Genomic DNA, 20,248 nt, shown 5'->3' on the forward strand with positions numbered 1-20,248 from the left:
AGTTTTAAGAATACTAAAAAGATGGTTTACTTATTTATTTTGTGATTGATGTCTAATCTGATAGACCATATAATATATTTTAGGGGTAACAATATCTAATAGATATGAGAAATGTACCATAGGTAATATTATACGCTTCAACAATGACAAAATAAATTAGAATATTAATTAGAAATTGACAAACATATACACACAAAAACACAAACAAAAACGTGATACTTTTCATCTTCATTCATTCGCATAATAACAATGTTAGTAGATATATCAAAATAAAATAAAAAAGAATAGAATAATATTAATTGAAATCAAAACAATACATTAATGAAATTTCAAAATATTTGGAAACCATTCAAACTTTTATACTAATATCATGACCATCTCTTTTGATGAATCTTCCAAGATAATTAAGCATTTTTCTTCATTTTGATGAACTTGTACCAAACTAATGTGAACATCTCTATGATGAATCTTTGAAGAATATATCTATGATCTTTATCAAAGTGAAGACCATATCATGACATTATTAAGTACATGAAATATGAAAGAGATAGAAAGAAAACGAAAGAATGAAAAAGTGGAAATGAACACTGAACATCTCTAAAGATGATTGTTATTTATAAATTGGGTAAACCATAACAATAGTTAGAAAGGAGTTGAAGAGACATGTTATTTAAGTAGAGAAGATAAATAAATGGAGGTTTTTTTTGTAACTTATTAGACATGATTAGAATAGTAAATATGATTGAATTTTAAAATTAATAAACAAAATATTTATTGAGAAAATGAAGAAAAAAAACCAAAAGAAGGAGAAAAAAAATAAATAGGAATGGAGGCCATAGAGAGGTGTCACATCACCTCCTCTATGTTTCTCCTTTATATATATACTAGACATCGGAGCCCGTGCTAGCACGGACCCAATATGTATCATTTTTTGTTTCAATTTATGTGACAAAGACAAAATTAAAGAGTTAATCAAACTTTAATATTAATTTAAAATAGTTTAAATCTTTAATTATTGTTAACTATGGTAAAAAATTTTTTATGTCTTTTAACATTCTAAATTGCTAATTATTGTTGTATGATTTGTAATATCTTTTACGCAATTTTGAAATAATAAAGGTTATTTCTTCTTTCTCAATTTATGTGGTACTAATAAAATTTCGAGATTCTATGAATTTTTTTTGTCTTTAAAATATTCTATTGTTAATTACTGTAAATTATTGTACTTTCTAAGTAATTTTCAAATAATATATATTATTTCATTTGTCCAATTTATGTGTCACTGATAAAATTTGAAGAGTTAATCAGATCTTTTACATATTTTTATATCTTTTGAATATTTAAGTAAATAATTATTGTGATTTATGATATTTTATACAATTATTTTTTTAAAAATAAACAACAAACAAAACGAATTCATCATAGGAAAATTACCAAAACGTCCTTGAATACATTAATAATGGGTCCCACTTTTTGTTTAAAAAAAATATGCATATTGGGAGGATATTTTTGTCCAAAGTGGAAATAGAATAAGTATAAAGCATTAAAGTCTTTTAAAATTTTAAATTGTTAATTCTTATTGTATGATTTGTAATACTTTTACGTCATTTCCAAATAATAGAGGTCATTTCTTCTTTCTCAATTTATGTAGTACTAAAAAAATTTGAGATTCAATCAATTTTTTTTGTCTTTGAAATATTTCTAGCTGTTAATTACTGTAATTTATAGTACTTTCTAAGAAATTTTCAAATAATATATATTATTTCATTTGTCCCAATTTATGTGTCACCGGTAAAATTTGAAGAGTCAATCAGATCTTTTATATATTTTTATATCTTTTAAATATTTAAGTAATTAATTATCGTGATTCATAATATTTTATAGAATTATTTAGTATAGTAAAATAAATTTAAAAGAAACAAACAAAACGAATTCATCATAGGAAATTACCAAAGCATCCTTGAATACATCAATAATTTGTTTTTAAGAAATTGCACATTCGAAGGATATTTTGTCAAAAGTGGAAATATTGTGTAAAAAATGTGTATTTATTGTGATTTTGAATGTTTTGTGGGTAATAGGACGCACACAAAGTTAAGGTGTCTTTTTGAAAATCTGGGACAACTTCAAGTATCACTTAATGTTTTTTCTCAAAATCTAATTTACTTTCGTAAAGTATGTGTCAGATCAAAATCAGATTAACAAATTTAAAAGGAATAAGTAATAAATATATATAGAAATGACATATTTATTATTTAACTAAATAATAAATATGTAACTAAAATTTTTGTTAGCTTTTGGTTGAAAGCTAACGAGATAGTTACAATCATAGTTGCATTGTGGCTTATTATATATATATATATATAGACTCTATTTTATATATTTATTAGTATTATAATATTTATGAATTATATATGTATCATATACTTGAATAAAGTATTCGACATTTCAGAATATTATTTGCGATGACCATGAGGTCACCACGAAAAAAACATTTATGGTGATTAAACTCCATAATAAATAAATAAATAAATATGTCATAAATCATAATAAAAGGTCTCAACAAAATAATTTTTACGTGACTACGAAGATCGTCACAAAATTAAAGGTCACCGCGTAAAATACTTTTTGCCTCGTCTAAATCTATGGAACATTTAAAAATATTTATTTTGTATTTTCGATCTAACCTAATGTTTTCTTTCATCTCAATTTAGTTAGAAAAAAGAAAAACTTATTTTCATAACTATAGAACATTTCATTAAGCGTTTGATGATAAATTTAAAATTAAGTTTGTTTTGTCAAATATAAAAATATATCGTTCTTTTTTAAACAGATCATATAATTGAAACTGAGAAATTAATAATAATAACAATAATTGGATAACATCCTTCTTTATCCGAAATCTCGCATAAATGCAGGGTGATGTTGTCTTTACTAAATTTGGAATATTTTATGATGATTTTTTTTCTTTTTAGAAAAAATTACTAAAATATTTTATGATGTCAAAAAACAGACTTTCTTTTTCTTTTTTCTTTTTTTGATTTAGTACTTTGTAAGTACTAGGTAATAAAATGTCTCTATTATAAGAATTCCCTAAAAAAAAATGTTCATCGTTCACTTTTTATTTGTTCTTTAAGTCCATTTACATTTATAAATAAAATAACTTGATGCACAAAATATTTTGCGCATAGAGATTGGAGAAGAACATTTAGTAGTTGATTTTACAGTTTAAACCCATAATATATTGATAACTTTATTACTGTTGCTTCAAAACCTTAAAAAAAATAAAGAAGATAAAAAAAACGTATACAAATTATTGTAGTGGCACAGGATACATGAGTGCATTTCGTATACACACTATGTATGCATATTGTGTGTGTTGGATGGGGGATCGGATGGGAAAGAGGCTATTAGGTCCAGCGATGGAGTAATCTTTATCTAATCGACATCAATTTACTGAAAAATTATAATATATACATACGGAATAACATTGACTTTCTGTGTTGTAATTTACTCCGTTATACTTGACTCCCCTAGTTGGTGACCTAATGACATGCATGTTTTGCATTCTGAATTTTTGTACTTTATTTTGAAATTTTTTAATTATATTAATTTGACGTTTGGGATATGCTTTTCATACGCCATACATTTGGTCACGTAATTAATGCCCATAAGGCCATAGGATAGACAATATCTAATTATTATCTAGGAAAAGTATAGCTCATTTTTTTCTGAAATAACTAAAAATATTTTATTCAAAATATTTTTCATTTTAAAATTAAGATAGAATTAATTTTTTTTCACTCCCACCCTTATAATTAATTAATAAATATAAAAAGAGATTAATATAACAATTAGCAAAAGAAAAAAAAATAGAATTAAATTGAAATAAATATAGTCAAATTATACATTTTAATGGAATATTTTCTTTAAAAATAAATAAAAGACAAACATGACAAATAAAATGGATCAGAAATAGTTTTGAAGTAACAAAGAAATATGAAAGGTTTAGCAACTATGCTTTGAAAGTTGAAACTCTCCTCCCCCTTTCTTTCATATTAAGCTCTTGAACAGAACACCAATCGAAAAAAAGTGTAAAAATTAGGAGGTTTAAAAGTGATTGTGTATTAAACACAACGCCATTTACTTTTCATAAAGAAAAAACTATTTAAAAAAAATATAATTTGTATATACTTCAAAGGAATTAACTAATAAAAAGTTGAGGAGTTAAATAGTAATTATAAGATTGGACTATTTTAGAACTTATATATCAAAGGAAACAATTTCCGATGATCAATTATAATTTGCATGGTTAAATTTTTTGAAAAAATATTTTCTCTTAGCAAACAAGTTCTTTAATAATGAGTAAAACGACTTTCTTAAAGAAAGTAGAGAAATAAGTGATATTTCACATTGATTACGTCTTCCCTATCTTCCAACGTATACACTTCATCACGCACCCCGTAAACCTCATCCCCACCACCACCCTCTCCTCTCATATGTAATTATATACAAATGTTTTTAGGACAATATCTTTTGCTGATATACCAAATACAAAATTAAAATACGTAAAATCTACTTCTTTTTCTGAAAAAACATTTTTTATGGAAAATATTTTTCTTCGTACCACACCCTGAACTATAATTATCCTTTTTTTTTTATAGAGCTAATTACATTTCCTTTCCAACAATTACACCATAATTCTCCCCAACTTGGAATTTAATTTGTCTTGCAATTCATGCACTTATTATGACTTTCTATTCACTACCATATTTCAAGCCATAAAATTCTCTTGCTTATCTTCATACACCTTGTGTGTTAATTACTTTTATTAATTTCCTCTCCTTTTGTTCTTCTTGAATTCTTGTTATCTCCAAAATTAGCGGTTCTGCTTTCAAAATTTCTACTCAGAGGATTCGAAAAATAAAAATATAAAAATGCGAATACATATGTAAAAGATAAGTAAAGCAGAGTGCATTTTGAATGTTTTCGACCGCTAAATATTTTTTTATATCTTATTTAGAAATTTCAAAATTTATATATGTTCATAAATATAAAAAATCTACCTTATATATATGATGTAATGTTTTTGCTGAGGGGGTCCGGTAGACACCCCCTGCCCCCTAAATCGGCCTCAGACGATAAAAACTTATCTCATGTCTTGCACGGTTTAACACTTAATCATCATGATTGAATGATTTGGAACTTTCATATTAATTTATCAATTCTTAAAATTAATTATTTAGTTAGATATAAATACTCGATACAAATAAATAATTACATGTAGCACCGTCCTCTTCACATTTAAATTAGGAACCGGAAAAGAAAAAAAATTAGCGAGTGAAAAATACAATACTTTGTTTGTCTTGTTTAAAATTGGATTTTTCAATCTGATTCAATTACTTAAACAATTAAAAAGATAATTTTGAGTAAAAGAAAAAAAGTAAAAGTAAGTACATTTTTAACGGCCTTTATTTCTAGCGTGAATAATACTCTATTTTCTGCTCTTTACATGGAAAAAACTTGTCAACTATTGCATGCAATTTGCAGTGAACCACGCGAGCTGATTAAATACGTGGGGTAAAAGAATTCTTAGTATCTCCTTCTATTGATTCAAGCTTTTCGACTATTTCCATTACTAGTAAGACAGGTTGGAAACAACAGGGTAACATTGACGATAATAATTTGAGGAAACGTTCATATAAGTAGAGGATAAAATTAGCCCATAAAAATATGATTCGCTCATTTTGTTAGTCCATTTTAATCCAAATAACTTCTGAATGAATCAATAATTCGTATATTATTAATTTAGCTCATTTTAATCCATTCAAATTCAACTCGCCCCATCTATCTGACACCCCCTACGTATAACAATCCTTAGACAAAAGAAAAGACTTTTTTTTATTTATTTTATCGTTTGAAGTAGCCGCCTATAAAATCAGATCTTACTTCATCCTAATGGCTGCAAAAATAATGTTGTGATATATATAGCCTTTGCTAAATATAGAAAAAATATGACATAGAGTTTATACTGTGAAGCAATATACATAAGAAAACTTTGCTTTTGGTCATTTCTTAATTATATGTTGATCTTTAAGAAAAGAAAAAAAAAAGTGGATCCTACTTGCTCTGTGGATCAAATTATATGTTTACAATAAATATCCCCAACAAATATGGTAAACAGGACGTGGAACTGATTTTGAAGAGCAATTGTGTCTTTAACTTATATGATAATACATGTATTAAAACCCTTTGCGTTATACATATCTTAATATGTATTAGGTATTCATAAGTTGTAAAAGTGTACCAAACAAGATACTTGTCAGTGGTGTAGGCACATGTAGCAAAGGGTGGTCAGTTGAACACTTTTCGTCAAAAAATTATACAAAGTATATAGGTCAAAAATTATTTTTCATACATATAAATAAATCTTGAACCCTTAAAGAAATTTCTGACTTCATCACTGATACTAATAATACACAAAGCTAATGCACACATTTTTTTCCTTCTAATACACTCTACAAAACGACCCCTGACAATTACATCCAAAAACTCACAACAAGGAATTCTATACAAGTAGACATTAAGGTTATGAAGTGCTTCAAATGGTCCAAAAATTAAGGATGAGGCTTGATGAAGAAGAGGAATAAGAAGCCCAAATGTGGCCCATAATCATCTAGCCCAAATGATTCACATTTGGGCCTGTTTCAAGTGTATACGAAAAATGTATCGGTGCGGTTCCATTAGTCCGATTCACCAGGAAAAAAGGTCGAACCACAAGGACAATCATCTAGATTATCTATAATATCTAGATGATTTTAGGTCATGTCTTACTTAGCTTTCTCATATCCTTCACAAACTTGTGAAGCTTCGCGCACCAGACTATTCATTAAGTGAAAAAAGAAAGAAAGAAAATAGTGATAACTTCTTGAAGTCATTTGGTTTCCTATGTTCCAAAAATTGCTCAGAATTTTTTTTAATAAAATATCATTATGAAAAAAAGTAAATTTTCAATTTTTGTAAGAACCAAAAACTACTCCAAAGGTGTTTTCAATGTGAAAATTTTTAAGTTTCTTTAAAAGACTTTTAATGTGGTTCACATATTAGGTAATTAATTAAATAACCATTTTTTCTGTCAATTGTGGAATAAATCAAATAATATTATATGATTATACAAATATATTCGATAGTAATTTCCTTGATAAAGGGAGAATTCGATCCCTAAGACAAACGAGAGTTTTTATTGAGAGTCGTTACCCTAATAACATAGTCTAGAAGGTTGTTAGTAAATTAACGACATATCAAAGGTGATATTAAATTCGTACTTAAATAATAATGACTAAAGTACATTTTAATTATTTTTCGTTGCGATAGCTCTTGTTTGATTAAATATTTTTACATTTAAAACATACTTTTATTTATGCAAGAGAGGATTCTCTATTTGATTTTTAAACGCGATCTGTTTAGTCTTGCTAGGACAAGAATTCCCCACTACAATATAGTACACATTCATCAAAATACTACTTATATAATTAATTCAATACAATTTTCAAATAGATTCTTTTTGTATTTTAAAATCTATGTATATATTAATAGTGTTAAATATAGGAGTCAATTCCCTAAATGGTCACCCAAGTTTATGGAATTGCCTTAAAATATCATTTATGTTTCATTTAGGACCAAAATATCACTTAACTATCACTATTTTCCTCCAAATATACTTACCACTTCAAAAGTCCCCTCTCTCCAAGTTGGCATGCCATGTCATTGAAGCTTTTTTTTTTTTAAATAATAGACTTATTTAATTAATCAAACTCAATTAACTAAAATAATGATCTTGTTGTTTTTTAATTTTTTTTTTTTTATATATATATATATATATATATATATATATTAGTTTATTGAGAAGAAATTTTCATACTTAAAAATCTTTTATCATAATTAACTTTTTATTTTTTTATGCTATGAAGAATAGTTTTTTTTTTTAAACTTACTATAATGTCATCAATTTTGACTACTTATAAACACATATATTCAAAAAATATTGATATATAAATCACTGATCAAAATTAAATTAAAACAAAAGTTAAATAATAAATTTCTCCTTTTTACCAACTATTTTGTCAACCTTACAAATTTATTTGAATACTTTTATGAAAAAAATTACTTAAAATTTTCAAATAATTTACTTAGAGATTTCAAAAATTCTCAGGTAACAATTGCACACAAAAAAAATTCATTGAATTTTATTTGGTAGAAAAATATGAAGGAATTAGATATTTTAAAAGTATTTTTTTTATAATTTTCATAAATTCTCACGTAATTTATATATTTGTTTTGTAGATGCATAAGTTTAATGAATTAAATAGGTCTATTATTCTTTTTTTTTTTAAATGATGATTTAATGACATGACATATCAACTAGAATAGAAGGAGACTTTTGAGGTACTAGTATATTTTTTTGGGGGGAAATAAATTAGTAATAATATAAGTCACTTCCTATTTATTTATTTTTAAAATAATATTGTAAGCATGAATTTCAAAGTACACAATTAATTATATTGTAATAGTTAATTGACATTTAATATTATTTATGATTAATTGATGTAAGTTAACATTCATGAGTGATTTGCATATCGATATTTTTTTTTGAATATATGTGTTTATAAGTATTTAAAATTGATGACAATATGGTATATTTTAAAACCCTATTTTTTCATAGCATAAAAAAATAAAAAAAATTAATTATGATAAAAGATTCTCCAGTATGAAGTTTTCTTCTTAATAAACAAATAACATGGCATGCCAACTAGGAGAGAGTAAAGTTTTTAAAGTTTTAAGTATATTTGGAGGAAAATAAGTTATTTTCTTTCCTCGGCGAGTGAAGTTTCTGCCCTTGTTGAGTGAGTAAGGCCCGATCGAGCTTATGTGCTTGCCAGGCCTTTCACCATCTGCTTTTCCTCGAGAATGTGAGACTGATATTTCAAGGCAATTCCCCAAACTTGGGTGACCATTTAGGGAATTGACTCTTAAATATAGTGATGCATTTCAAGTACTGATAATTAAATAAAATAAAAGGTCTAATTAATATTTATTGTGCGTAGATTGATCTCTAACAGATTGACAATCTCTATAAATAGATATCGACCCCTTTTTGCTATGAGAAATTGACGGTCTATCAGTCGAGTTCTCCAAGTTGATAGCAAGTTGGTTTCAAATTTAACAACTGATTGTTATTGCTATTAAATCAATGGAGTTGAAATGGTGCATTCCATTGACTCTAAATCAAGATTATGTTTATATTTATGTCTTAATCTCTATTCTAGTTGTTTATATAATTTCTTATCGACCATCCATAAAAAAGTGTAATTACTTACCTGAAAAATAAAACCATTATATGTTACAATAGATTAAAATAGATATATAATATAAAAAGAAATTATACTATTTCTCTATATAAAAATTACTCCTTCCGTCCCATTTTATATTTCACCTCTTTACTTTGCACTTGCATTAAGAAATGATGTAACTTTACCCTTCTACCCTTATTTAATGTTTTCTTAAGTCCCTTTTAGGAAAAATTACTAAAATACATGTCTTATGTTTCCCTTATTTCTAATATTCCCTTTTATTTCTAAAAACTCTAAAATCCTTTATTTCTCTTCTAATTCTAAATTATTTTATAATGTATCTGAGCTAGTTTTTAATGTATCCGAGCTACATATTATGTATCCGGTTTATTTTATAATGTATCTGGTTTGTTTTACTTTTTCAGGGATTAATGTAATTACAAACTAAATAGGGATAGATTGTAATTTTATATTAAAACTATGTGATTCCTAAAATTTATATTTTTTATTAATACATGACAAGATTAATTAACTATTCTATCAAGGGTATAATAGGCAAAATACGGTAATTTATGCATAAATTTTATAAAATAACGAGTATTATGGTCCAGCTATTTATAGAAATGGATGACATATAAAATAAGACGGAGGGAGTAGTATTATATTTTAAAAAAATAGCCCTTTCAAAGAAAAGGTGATTTAAATGCAAGGATTAAACAGAACCAAACATCCTCTGCCCTACCATGCCCCATTTAATGCAAAAGTATTAAAAGCTTCTTATACTTTTTTTTTCTTCTGTCTCAAATTATTTATAGTACTTTTTAAAAATAGTTATTTTAAAAGTTTAAGATAAATTTTATGTTCCCATTTTACTCTTAGTAGTATTCGATCTTAAAGACTATAAATATCTTAATAAAAGAAAGATAACATATAAATAAAGTAAATATTATATGAAACGAGATAATATAATAAGATATAAATAAGGATAACACAGTCAAAACTCTTCCTAATTAATATTTTTTTAGGGACATGTATGAAAACATCACGATAAATAATTTGAGACTGAGAAAGTATTTATTTGCCTATTTTTTTTGAGTCTTTCTTACATATTTCCTCCACCTTCTTTAATATTTCCAACTCTTTTTCTTGTTGAGTAGTTGGCCAATTTAATGCTGCTTCTTAAATGTACCAAACAATATTGTCATCTTCTACATGTTATTTTTCCTATTTTTAAGATTAATTCTTTACCTCAAAAATACCTATCTTCTATTCTTCAAATATTTCTTCATCAAGATTCTCATAACTTCTTAGATTTTTATTTTTCCTTTTCACATATAGTTTATTTTGCTTAGTACATATGATGGAAAAGGAAAAAAATAAATAAAGTCAAAGTCAAAATCGAGGATGGATGTTCGAGTTTTCAAATGGATGAATACACGAGATATTGGTGCGGTTCAATGAGAAAGCAGTACTTGAGAACATTTTGAGTCTACTTTTTGATTGAGCCGCGCCAATATCACGTGTAGCTAAAATCTTTAATTGTCCATATATGTATATATGTAGTTTGTTCTACATCAACATCAAATAGTGAAGAAGTACAATTTTTTTGCCTTTTGAGGTAAAAAAGAAAAAATCACTGGTAAATTAAATTAATTGATCTTATTCCTTTTTTTTTAAAAAAAAAAAAGAATTTCATTTGTTTGTTCTTTATGTCTATCTGAAAATATTGTGTTGGCTATTCTAGAGTTGATAATTATTTTTATGTTGGTTCTTGTTCTACTTGTACTAAACCTTATTTAAGAGGTTGAAGTTTGACCACTTTTTGATTTGAAGGACAGCCTTTTTTTTTTCTTTTGAAAAACGACGATAGCGTTTGAGGCAGCTTGTGTGTATCTGAATTAATGTACCATGTACTATTACTTAGGGATGTTAATGATACGATTCGATTGGTTATTTTATAAAATTTGTATCATATCAATTTTTCGATTAGTAGGTCTCTAAAATTAAACTAGAGGTTTCTACATTCTCCAAGGATATATATAGATCCCTTAAGAAACTAACAAGACTCAGACTTTATGTAAGTATATATATACCAACATGAATAAACCTTAATTCTAAACAACAATTGCTAACACATTTGTTTCAGAACCTACAACTTATAGCAAGTGCAATATTTCAGTAGTTGTCCCTTTGAATTTCCTCAACTTCATTGTTCGAATCATGCTCAAAGCTTTTCTGATTTCATTTTCTACATCGAACAAATAATAAAACACCATCTTTGTGTTACATATTGTCTCATTAATTAACTTGATTATGTATGTGTGTGTTACAAAAAATTTGTTTTAACTTTTTTGTTACATCACAACTCTTTGTATAATGCTTTCAAGGTGCATTTATTAGATTTTTGACATGCATAAAGATGTTTGGAGGATATTGTAATGGTTTAACATCAACATAATATAATAACTTTGAGTTTGAGTAAGTATTCATCAGCAAATTAAATTTGCAACTCGATAATTGTGAAACCAACCAAGGACTATGTAGACCAAGGACTTTTCGAATCGCACAATCTCATCGGCACAATATCACTAGCTGGAACCATTTCCCATCGAATTTATAAATACTTGTCGAAAATGACCTCGATGTCACAACACTCGCCGGCAAAGACCTGGACATCATAACAACCACCTAAATAGAGTCATATCAAGTTATGAAAGGGGAAGGTTTTATGTATGTTGGTTGTTGTTTAACTTGTATTATTAAGGTTGACCAATTTCTTTTAAGGACCACTATCTTTATTTTTCTAATAACAATAGTACGGGCCAACTTGTTCGTACTTTGATTATTTCATCAAATATATATCTATTACCTTTCACAAACCTATATACCGAATAACTCTGATCACCAAATTCTTTACAAATATACTCATTGAAACTCCCAAGTGTTTGATAGTTAAAGAACAACCTCCCTCCTCTCTTCTTTGGGTTAAACTTGTCAATATCTCTAAAGAAAAAGAGAGGGATTTTATAGTGTATTTTTGGTTTTTCATGTTTCGTTAGATAAAAAAATAAAAAATATTTTTCTAAGAAAACAAGTTCCTTAAATATGGACGAGAAGGAGTTGCTTGGATGGTAAGCACCCCTCACTTCCAACCCGAAGGTTGCGCCGCAAATGTCATTCCACATATAGCTTATGCACTCTTAGGTTAATATACACAAACAAATCTAAAGAATAACCATGTAAATATGTGAAAGGGCAAATGTATTATGTACTTTCTTTCGAGTCTCCCCGAATACGAAGCCACCTATGTTAGTGAGTGTTTTATCCTCCAATGTGGAACTTTTCAGCGCAAATCCGAATTCTGTTGCCGAGCTTAAATGTAGGTACCAGACAACAGAAAAAAATGTATTATGTACTAGTACTATATTTCTTCAACTTATAGCCTTCTATTATTGATAGCTCATATTTCAATGGTCATACTATATTAAGGAGGAATTTCTTCCTATCACGAAATTCAAATCCAAAACTTTTAGTTATTTAGATTTATATTGGAATTTTGTTCTTCCATGTGCAGGCTAATTTGTCCCTCCAACATTCCATATGTGTGTTTCCCTACCTATTTAATAATCATTATTTTACTTGGCAGTTGACACAAATGTAACATGTTTTATTATAAAGGAACAAACATGTTTAAATATTGCTATCAAATATTAGTTGAGATGTCCACTAATACTAACATATTTGTTGAGCAATAATTCCAAAGAAATTTAGGATTTGATATTTATTTAATTCATGTCTGAATAGATTTTGTAGTCGAAGTTACATAGGAATAAATTTTACAATTTCTTTACAATGTCGGTGTCTATAAGTTAAATCCTCAAACAATTCATTCCACTTGCATTATTGGAGTACTGATATACAATAATGTGAGTTTATTTGTTACAAAAATGTAGTAGGCATCTCCACAGCTAAACCTATGAAGAGGAAAACTTCAGAGCGTCTTCTGCAGGTTCAACTAAATCAACTGCTTTTCAGCTCGAACTATGTATACATATGAAGTAAAAAAAAAAGACAAAATGTAAACATATAATACAATTACACTTATTTTGAATCCACTTTAGATTCTGAATTCTGAATTCGCCTCTGATCATACGTATAATATGTACTTCCGACCAAAAGAATGTGACATTTTGACATAGTGAATGTCCTCAGAATGCAGCTTTCCATAGTGCATTCTCTCCCTCGCCACAATGGCGATGGACCTCCATCATCCTGTCGACAGACCTGCATATTCCACTGCAGGTCCAATCGAACGAAGCAACACAAACGTTGCCTGCCTGTGCCTTCCATTCACAATCTGCATCGACAAGTACTTTTCATATCAAATTTGATAACACAAAGATGAAATTAACTAGTTTTGTTCACAACTTCTCGTAAGACATCAACCCACACACATGTATTACGCTCACTGAACTTTACCTACTATAACAGTAAAGTCATGAAACTATTTTCAATGAAGACAAATAATAGTAATTCATATATCACTTAGTGAGAAATGTCCCAAAGAAATCCAATGAGTAACTAATAACACTGTTATACAAAAGAAAAAAAAAGTGTGCTTTACCAGGTGGGGTTCCACAACACAATCTACGATCATCGATATGCTGCACATCGAGTCCAATAAACCAAGATCCCAGTGACACATCTTCGTTTGTATACTTATGAAGTACATGCCTTCAAATATCAAGAAGATTATACATAGGTAAGTGGAAGGGGAAAAGGAAAAAAAGACTGTTGCTCGTGCTCTTCAAAAATACTGAGAGGTGTGTGTCAGATCTTCCAAAAGGTACGCATTTTTGGAGGATTCGATATGTTTATGGAAGCATTTTTAGGGAGTACGAGCAACATAGGAAAGAATAACTATACTTTTATTCGAACTTTATTAAGAAAAAGATACTTAACTGGTTTGCTGATATGTAAGTTGCTAAGTCTTTCGAAACAGCATATATTTGTCCAGTAGCATGACGAAAATACTTGTCTCCGAATTTCCAATATTCCGGTTCATGATACCTTACACCCCTGCCATTGAAAACAGCAAAATGTTCAAAAATGAAACTTCAAGATTCAATTTTGCAGAAAAAATGGATGTCCTTACTTCCTGGAGAGGACAGGACCAGATTTCATGCACCCGATATATATACGTGGTTTTGTACGATGCCTTGCTAATGTTTCCGCCAGTGTAGCTGCAACAGAAATAAACAAATCAAGCTTGAATTTGCTGTAACAAGTCTTACAATCTCTATATAACATTGAAAAGAGATGGTTCTGGCTAAGTGTTAAGTCAAGGCAGAAAAATTACGAAAAATTTTGGTTACCTATATTGACATGAACATCATCGTCAACCTTGATGTAATACTCAGCATCCCATAAGTTAACAGCAGTGGCAAAGTAAGTCTTCGTCTTGGCAGACAATTCAAGATAACCCTCAATATGATCCTGTTTAAAAGGCAGCAGAGTGATGTATCGTCGTTTTTACGTGTGAATACATCAATTATAACTTGTGATTCACAAGAGTAAAGTGAATGATTAAAGGAAATGTGAGACAAAGGTATTACCAAACGCAAGAAATCACCGTGCTTTTTGTCCTCAGCTTCAATAGCTTTGTCTAATATGCCCCCTAATGTGGCACTGCAGAACAAGTTTGTAACTTTTAAGTCAACATATAAACGTTTATACTGTCTATTAATCGAATACAAGAGTGCAAACAAGAGTTAATGCAGACAAAAGAGGATAGCATTTTGTGTAATGGTATAGGGACGGAATGAACTTCAGTCAAAGAGCTTAAGATCCTAATAAAGAGGTGTTCACTCAGAATCTATGTTGCTCGGATCCTCCAAAAATATCATTATGCTCATGTCAGAAACTCTAGAAACGCCCACTCAGAAGCTATCATAATGCAACAGAGTTTTACTGAAGTTATTATAATCTATCTACATTATATCAAAACAATTCCGATTATAAAATTAAGAGATAATGGTCAAAAACACACCTGAAGTACTACATTTTTGTGAGTTTCCTATCTGAACTATCATTAACGATGATGATATTTTGACCCTTAACTCAAAAAAACTACCACTATGAAGAAAAGGTCTAGTTAATTGAACAGAAGAGGATGTTCAACAGAAGCAAAATCCCCCACCTATGACCAATAACGAAGCGAATGATTATTCCTTTCTCTTCTTCCAGCTTCCTTCTTTTTTCACCTGTTTCACCATGTTAAAATCAACAATGTCAAAACTCGGACAAAGAAAATGCCAGCACGAGACGAGTTAAGGCATAGGCGTGGTCATTAAACCTTGTGGCATCCATGTAGCACGAACTGAATCCCTTCTTTTTCTGCTACTAAACGCGGTGTTTATTCCTACCACCATAAAATATTTTCTTTTTCTTCGTGATTCACCCTTTTCGATCTCTTCTGATATCGGAACCCCACTGAGAATCGACTCCTGAGCTGCCTTTGCTTCAGCCAACTCTATCTCCAAATTTGAAATGGTTTTATCTAATATCCCAAAATTATCTTTGGATACAAGTTTTATATCTTGCTGCTGCAACTAAACAAAAAAGATCAAAGTTAAGATGTTTCATTGAGGTAAATAACAAGAAAAAGAACTTTAAGTTGGAGTTTTTTTTTCTTTCTATTACCTATAATTAGGAATACTTACAAATTTTGTAATGCAACCTTCTGAAACTAATTTTAATCTTTCAGCTTCAACTGTAGTTGTTCTTGTAATTCCACTTTCTGTTTCAGAAATTATCCACATTCTGCAATGATAAATGCTTACAATATTGTCAAATAAACATTTCTCAAAGCATTAACAACAACATAACCGGGATTTTATCCCACAGGTGGGGTCTGGGGAGGATAGAGTGTACACAGATCTTATGCCTACCTCATGGAGGTAGAGACTGTTTTTGAAAGACTCTCGGTTGAAGTAACACATATCAAAGTAGATTTAAAAGGAGAAAACAGAAGTAATGAAGATATCACAAATCTACAAACAGTTTCTAATCTATAACAACATTTCACAATAACAGTCAAGTTTTTTTTTTTTCCCTTAAAACGATTTTTCATGTTATGTTATATTCTAATGTTCTTTATAACAGTATTTCGCTATAGCAACCAAAAAATATCCAGACAAATAATATCGTTATAAATCGATTTGACTGTATTCCTCAAAACACACCAAAAAAGAATTGATCTTTCAGTCCCTCCAAGTTGCAGCAGCCAGAAATAAGTAAAAAGTTAACTGCAACAAGTGCAAGAACATGGGAATTAGGTAAATGCCAAAAGTATCATAAAATGCAAAAATAACAAAAATTTAAAAGTTAGTTCATTCTGAATCACTAAAATATAGCAAATCAAACAGAAGACTTATTAACATATCAAATAGTAAAATCCAATTGACCAGTACTTAAAATGTAACAAATCAAAACAAGAAAAGTGAAATATCACTATAAAAATTCAATCTTTATTAAAAAAAAAAGTGATTCTTTTTTTTTTACCTGTTTGTGAAGAACATTCCAGCACAAAAACTTCCAAGACATAGAAAAAGACTCCATTTTTTAGAAACTACACTTCTTGAAGGCCTTTCTATTGCTCCTCTGTTCTTGAAATACATATCAAACACACCCTTAATCAGACGTCTCGTTTCAAGCTTTTCTAGAAAGCCCGCGAATCAAGATTATAGTCAGAGCTTCAATATGAGTACCGGACACGGAACACCAAATCTCAGACACCCACAAACCAAGAAAGCTATAATTTTTACAGAAAAATTGAATCCTAGGAACAAAGTTTGAGGAAAATTACAGTTTATAGCAAGAAGCTATTAGCCTATTACTATTACATGGAGTTCTTTGGAACAAAAGTGAAGACAATGAACAGCACAACTACAAGTACCAAATTTACCAAACTGTCCTTTTCAAGATTGAGGACCTTTCTCCTATAATGAAAATGGGGTTCATAAATCATGAGAAAATTGTACTAGTTTTTGCTACAGTGGCTTACATAAATGCCCTTCTTTCTTGAATTGTCAATTTTGTTAAATCATGAGAAAATTGTACTAGTTAAGCTAACTTCTGAGGTTTAGTTAGAGCCAAATTTTATATCTTTACATGGTAGCAGAGTCAGTATCATTCTAGTTGTTGTGCTTCACGGATGTACTAGGCTTCCAGCTCTGGGCGTGATGAGGGTGTTAAGTCTCCTAAATCGATAGTGATAGGTCCTTTGATCTCCTTATATGGATTTTGTCAGTATTTCTGGTTGAGTTAGGTTCAAATGTTATATCCATCAAATATTAGGGGTTAATACATGTAATATGTATGAATAATTTATTCGGAACACAATAAACAAAAGAACTACTCCTTCTGTCCTAATTTATGTGACACATTTCGGATTTCGAGATTTAAACAAGTCTATCTTTGACCGTAAATTTTTCATATATCTTTTAAATATTTTGAATTATCAATTATTGTGACTTATAGTACTTTTTATATGTTTACAAATATATAAATTTTATTTTTAAAAAATTGAAGATTCCATGAGCAAATTCTCGGTCAAACTTAAACTGTTTGACTCTCAAAAAGCGAAATGTGTCACATAAATTGAAATAAAGGGAGTATATATTATGGTTCGAAACCTATAAATGAAAATTCTGACTCCGTGTCTAGTGAATATATGCTTGACAGTTTGCATTTTAAGTGATGGGGGAATCAGAAAGAGAGAAAAGTTGAAGGGAATCTATAGAATCTTGACATGTGTAATAAGATTATAAGCTATTGTTCTCTATCAAGAAAATAAAATTTCATCTCATATTAGTGTCAGTGTGTGTGTTTGGTATTTTTATGTCTAGCTTAAAATATATTATCTTCGTGTCCTATACATTACGGGTTCGAGCCATAAAAATAATTATTAATATTTGCAATATGATAAGTTATCTACGTCACATCCCTTAAAATGTCATCCTTTCCTGAATTTTTCATAAATATGTATGTTTCGTACATTGAACTGACCACCACACACAACTACCCATTCCAATGGAACCATTAATTAAACCAACAATTAATAAAGTAATAAGGTTTATACCACTAGACTTATATATATAGCAAATTTCTCAATAATTAAACTATTATTATAGGCCATTTATATTCATTGATTGTGAAATGTTTGAAAGCAAACAAAAATTGAATTGAGCAAAGCATTAAAAATAGTGAAGCAACCCATTAAATGATTAAGAAGAGTTGTTAACAGCACAAACTTTCTTTATTATTTCTATTTTATTATAGATACCAAAATAGTAACAACAAAGAGATTGACACATGGTCTTTATATTTATTAAAAATCATATAAATTTATTATAGTAGATAATTTATTTTAGTGAGGTGAAAATGTATATAGATTAATAGTTAAGGGTAGCTCAATGCATTAAACTTTTGCTATACGTGAAATTTGACTAACTATGACCAATAAACTTGCATTTAACGTCATCAAATTTGTTTTCACAACATGAATTTGTGACATCTTAGATGTCAAATAACAATCCCTAACAATTTTTTTACGTACGTTAACACTTAAGAAAAACAAAGAAATGCATAGCTCCCTTTCCTACAAGTTATATCATCTTATAAATATTCAGAAGTACTGAATATCCTAATAATTCTTATAAACAAATTTACCAAAACCAGTTCTATCTATTTTCAAAAGTATTATTCAAACCAAGACCATATTATATAATTTACATGTTGACCTTAAAATATAATGAAGAAAAAACAAGTTTTGGTTATTAATTTTTTTCATAAAGGGGGGACAATTATTAGTTATGCTTGCTTTATTGTGGAGCTTGTCACTTCTCCACCATGGGATTAGAGGGACCTTATGTTTTTTCTTTAGTACTTGTTTGGAAAGTCATTTATAATTGAATTTGAGTACAGTATATAGTTTGGTATTCCTTCTGTTTCATATTACTTTGTTTTTATTGACTTGATACTATATACACCTTTTAAGAAAATTTCAATTAAAAATCTATTTTATTAAACTAATCTTATTAACAAGGCTTTGAAAAACTCTGAATCTGACTACTATTATTTTATATAATTATTTAATAATAAGGGTGGTATTAGAAGAAAAAGAAAACTCCCTTAACTTGCTAAAGTAAAGAAATAAAATAAAATATGTATTTTTGTATAGGAATCGAGTGAATTAATTACTATCATGATAAATACACAACCTAATAATTAAAATGTAGTTTCCAAATAGGGCCTAAATTATCTATTGCACTATGACGTGCATAAAAGAAGGCTATAAGTGTAGCTTAATATGTGTGATTTAATGGAATATTAGAATTAATGGGAGATTAATCACCTGTTTAGTGCAAGGAGATAAGTCAACAATATTTAGTGTGGTCCAAACTCAAGTTCAAAGTGGTCACCACTCACCAGGAATCATGTGATAGATAGTGGTGATTCAAGAGGGAAAAGTAATTATTCACAAGGTAAAAATTTACTCGTATCTGGTGTTTATATCTAACGTTGAAAGTAAAATATGTGTCTTTCGTACGCAAGTGTATCACTTGATCATGACTAAAGAAACAAATTGAACTAAAAGTAAAGAGATTACGGCTTAATGTATTATAAATAGAGGGAAATGAGCATCAGTTAGATCAAATTGCAGACTGCAGGTTAAAGCATGTTCAAACTCGTGACGTACACCTAAACCATACATCACGTGTCGCGCTGTTACCACTGGACCAGCGTCCTAGGCGCTTGTCAAGAAATGTACTCTCTTGTTAAAATCTTTCACTGATCCTAAATTTCCTGCAAATCAAAGGAAGGATGGCTAACTT

The 20,248-nt window shown here is 28.7% G+C and overlaps 2 protein-coding genes across 6 annotated transcripts in view; both read right to left on the reverse strand.

Annotated features, from left to right (window-relative positions):
- The window catches only part of LOC125823765 (small ubiquitin-related modifier 1-like), a 498,077-nt gene that overhangs the window by 115,534 nt on the left and 362,295 nt on the right, over window positions 1–20,248 (reverse strand). The gene's annotated exons all lie outside the window — the stretch shown is intronic.
- LOC125823734 (probable beta-1,3-galactosyltransferase 2) lies at window positions 13,263–17,393 on the reverse strand. Of its 2 annotated transcripts, none has more exons than XM_049503112.1 (10): window positions 16,914–17,393; window positions 16,073–16,172; window positions 15,706–15,955; window positions 15,550–15,613; window positions 14,966–15,038; window positions 14,726–14,846; window positions 14,506–14,593; window positions 14,313–14,429; window positions 13,975–14,084; window positions 13,263–13,707 (listed from the first exon to the last, which is right to left on the reverse strand). In XM_049503112.1, the coding sequence occupies exons 1-10, from the start codon at window positions 17,027–17,029 to the stop codon at window positions 13,559–13,561; spliced, it is 1,188 nt and encodes a 395-aa protein (XP_049359069.1). In that variant the 5' UTR covers window positions 17,030–17,393; the 3' UTR covers window positions 13,263–13,558. The 2 variants fall into 2 exon arrangements, with proteins under 2 accessions (XP_049359069.1, XP_049359068.1); XM_049503111.1 differs by having other exon boundaries at window positions 15,706–15,961; window positions 16,914–17,392.

This window comes from Solanum verrucosum, unplaced genomic scaffold (genome assembly GCF_900185275.1).
Source record: "Solanum verrucosum unplaced genomic scaffold, falcon-dt-bn FXZP01000093.1, whole genome shotgun sequence".
Lineage (NCBI taxonomy): Eukaryota > Viridiplantae > Streptophyta > Magnoliopsida > Solanales > Solanaceae > Solanum > Solanum verrucosum.